Source organism: Elephas maximus, chromosome 3 (assembly GCF_024166365.1).
Source record: "Elephas maximus indicus isolate mEleMax1 chromosome 3, mEleMax1 primary haplotype, whole genome shotgun sequence".
Taxonomy (NCBI): Eukaryota; Metazoa; Chordata; class Mammalia; order Proboscidea; family Elephantidae; genus Elephas; species Elephas maximus.
The window spans coordinates 188,236,842-188,240,786 of record NC_064821.1 but is presented as its reverse complement, the minus strand read 5'-3'; the positions used below and the strand labels follow the sequence as shown (position 1 = coordinate 188,240,786).

At 42.1% G+C, this 3,945-nt stretch overlaps 1 protein-coding gene across 1 annotated transcript; it reads left to right on the top strand.

Annotated features, from left to right (window-relative positions):
- Positions 1-3,246: 3,246 nt before the first annotated feature.
- Positions 3,247-3,453, top strand: LOC126073653 (small proline-rich protein 2G-like). Its single transcript, XM_049880538.1, has one exon. The coding sequence runs from the start codon at positions 3,247-3,249 to the stop codon at positions 3,451-3,453; it is 207 nt and encodes a 68-aa protein (XP_049736495.1).
- The last annotated feature ends 492 nt before the right edge of the window (positions 3,454-3,945 follow it).

The window sequence follows — 3,945 nt, the reverse complement described above, 5'->3', positions numbered from 1 at the left end:
TGTGACACGAGGGGTCCTTCTACCTTGATTGGGAGACCCTGGTAGAAAAAGGTGACTGCTTTTAGCACTTTTTCTTTGTAGGTAGATGAAACATTTTTGAAAGGCTTTTCATTAAGTCCTTTAATGCATCTTTGTGAGGTCACCCTTCATTTGTGGAAGAGGGAGTGTGTACATCTGGAAAGGCATTAGCTGGTGTCTCATGTCCTGCCCTGGATGCAGAAGGAAGGGCCAGGAAGGAGGAAGATTCCAACTGGAGAAGAGGAAAGGATAAAAGCAGAGGGCACGGCTTCCTGGAATTCAGCTGCCAACACTGTGTGGGCACGAAACAGTGCACACTAATGGCCCGTATATCTGTGTGTGTTCCCCATTAACTGTGCACAGCACAGGACTGTGTCTGTTCTCTATTGTAGGGGTCATCAGATGGAATCACACAGGTGTGGTTCAGTAATTAGTCTTTGAATGAATGCTTGTGACTTTTGTTCACTTCTATTTCCTTCAAGTGCTGACTAAGAACTTTTGTTTAAAAAGATAAAAGCATTCAAGTACATATTCTTGAAAACATCAAGGAGGAAAAGTACTGAGGAGACTGGATCCTACCCTGCAGTTTGTCCCGGGAGAGAAGCACCTCTAGGAAAGGTGCTTCTGTAGAAAAGGCAGCTTCATAGAGGCGGAGAATATGGTTCTAATCTGGGCTTCTATGGGAAGAAAGAAAGAAATAAAGAGAAGAAAATCCAAGCTTGAACAGAGTTAAGAGAAGGCCCAGTACAGCCATCCCCTACCTCCTACCCCAAGAGGTAGGTATTATTCTCCTCTGTTCGTAGACAAAGGTCCAAACTAAGAGAGGAGAGGTAGCCTGCCCGTGGTCACACAGCTTGTCAAATATGGAACTGGGACCAGACATCAGGTTCCATTTAGATCTCTCCTTCTTTCTAGAACACTGCCAGATTGTATGAGGAGAGTAGAGCTCCAAACTGGTTTACTTGACATGTACCCCACCGTGTTCAATATGGACAAATCCTAAAATTAAGTAAAATTTATAATGACATAATCATTAATGCTTAAAGAGGTGTAAATGAATGGTAATTAATTTTAATGGCTGAGTTTCTAATAAAAGGATTTAACCTTCATCTTGAATCTACCAATGATTTCTGTATCAAACAAACAGTTTAAATAACTAATAAGTAAAAAATACATATAAAATTAATTGTGTGAATGGCACTGATTATTAGGTTGGATTTTCCAGTGTTTCGAAAAGGGTAGGATGACAGAAAATAGGAACAACCTTCTTAGTTCTTATTGGGTAAAGTGATGCAGGAGAACCTAGTATACAATGTGAGGAGAGAGTTATGGTCAGAAAGCTTGCTTTCTGTTGTAGTTCCAGGAACTGAGCTGCTAGAGTATCTCAATTGTAATAGGTGATGCTGTGGTGCTAGTGGAGCCCATGAGGCCCAAAGTGGTACAGGTTTTATAAAGGCCTTTAAAAAAAAAAAAAAAGAAAGAAAACATTGCTGTGGAATGAATTCCGACTCATACCGACCCTATAGGAAAGAGTAGAATTGCCCCATAGGTTTTCCAAGGAGCACCTGGTGGTTTTGAAAGGACAAATTTCCATTAGTAGCCGTAGGTTTTAACCCCTAAGCCACAAGGCTTTCCAAGGCCTTAGGAATCAGCTTTATGTCTTCTATTTGAAGACCCAAAGCAGGTGAAAATAAGACTCTGATGATCACCATTTTGCTGAAAGTTTGGAAGTATACTGGTGGGAGGCTATCGAGATGATCTGGGGCCTTACAGCAGTCCATTTTTCAGGGAGGAAAGGAAACTTAGATCAGCAAGCCATAGAATCAAGAGGAAATGCATTACAATGATGGTTGGGAGTAATGAGTGGAGTCCCTTGGTGGCACAAACGGTTAAATGCTTAGCTGAAAAGTTGGCAGCTTCAGTCAACCCAACAGTACCTTGGAAGACACGCCTGCTTATCTACTTCGGAAGTATCACAGCCATTGAAAACCCCATAGAGCACAGTTCTATTCTGACACATGGGGTCGCCATGAGTTGGAACTGACTGGATGGCAACTGATACTGGGGTAATGAGAATGGTGTCACAAGGTTTCCAGTCTCCCAGGTGTTCAGGCTTTTTTCACTCCAGAATATATAACAAATTGACAGTCAGCTAAAGTGGAACAGGGAAGGCAGTTTTGTGATGCAGGGAAGGTGAAGGATAAGAAAGCGTTCTTGTCCTCAGTCAAGAAAAAGAGCCTTTGAGGACCAGTTAGAGAATTCCCTAAATTCTCTCACTGTTGTAAGTTACTGAAACTGTCCCGAAGGCAGGGCCTCTGAGTCATGGACACTTATTCCAGTGAGGAGATCCGGAAGCAGGATGCTTCCTGTTATTAGGGTCCCTGTCCAGCCAGTTAGGGTTGGAATTAATTTGGTTAGGAAATTCTTGGACCAGCCCAGTTTTAGGTAGCTCCACTTCCTCCTGGGTGGGGCAGCAATCCCTTATATAAAGAGGTCCTCTGCTGCAAGGCTAGCATCCTTCTGACACTTGATTCCCGATCTACTTTGGAGAACCTGGTGAGTCTGATTTCTTGAGTTCTTCTGTTTATTGGTTGCTATCAAATATTTGAACTGAATCTGAAGACAGAAAATTGGGTGTGAAGAAAGTTAGTATTATGGGTTTATGCCATTAATTGATGAAAATTGTGAATTGGGGCTTAATGTTACAAGGATATACTGCTTTGACTTGGTTCTGGTAGACTGAAAAAGAAGTTAATAGAAAAACTTTGGTTTGAAGAAGAGTAGAAGGTAGTTTTTTTTTTCCTTTCCATTTCTTTTTGAGTCCATTCTGCTGTGATTTCTAAAGTCATTGAATTCTCCCCAAACAGTTGCTTGCTCTTTCCCCATGTGTTGATGCCTTGTAAGAAATAATGATAGGAATTCCTTATGAGGTTGCTCAGGATTTCAGAACTTGAGACTGGCTTTCTTGAAGATGTTATTTTCATGTAAACATCATTAGTTGCTGCTTTAGAAGAGAGAGAATTTTCCCAGAGCTAGTGAAGTAACAGGCTAGAGAGGAGAAGGCAGAAAGTGATAAAAAACAGAGTTAAGAGATAAAAACATATCTCAGAGACTGGAGAGGTGATATCCAGTGGAATCAAATAAGCTCTGGCTTCTCTGTCTGTAGAAGTTCCTTCCTGTGAACAACTGTCATCTACTTTCTTTCAGATTTCCAGAGACTCCAGAAAGATGTCTTACCAGCAGCAGCAGTGCGAGCAGCCCTGCCAACCACCTCCTGTGGTGTGCCCACCTAAGTGCCCTGAGCCATGTCCCCCTCCAAAGTGCCCTGAGCCATGCCCACCCCCAAAGTGCCCACCTCAGCCATGTCAGCAGAAATGCCCTCCTACACAGATATACCAACCCTGCCAGCAGAAGTGTCCTCCTAAGAGCAAGTAACAGCTTCAGGATTCATCAGGATCATGAAAGGATAAGGACAATTGGCTCAGACTCCTTCCACAACTCCACCTTCATCTTCTCTTTGAAGCCAGTCATGGACACAGCTTCTCTATCCATTAGTCCATGATCTTCCTGTGATGATTCCCAGCAACTGAAGTTTTTTTCTTTTTTTCTTTTTTTTGTGCACTGTTCTACTGCTACTCTCCAGGAGGTAACTGAGAAAGGGCAGTCCTCAGCTCTGCCAGGATCCCAGCACTTCAAAGGAAGAACAGTGGCACACTCCCCTGGTCCCATCAAATAATTCACTTGATGTCTTCTGTGTCTGTAAACTGGGCAGGGATTTCTATCACTTGGTCAATTGTAATTTTCTTTTCACTTCCTGAATAAAGTACATGTTTTGAGATGGGATAAATATTTTATTTCTTTTTCAATCCTACTTTTCTTAGCAATATTATGCCATAATTTTGGTTCCTTTCTATTCTTCTTTGATCC

Coding starts and splice junctions, on each gene's coding strand:
- LOC126073653 (XM_049880538.1), top strand. CDS start 3,247: ATGTCTTACCAGCAGCAGCAGTGCGAGCAGCCCTGCCAACCACCTCCT.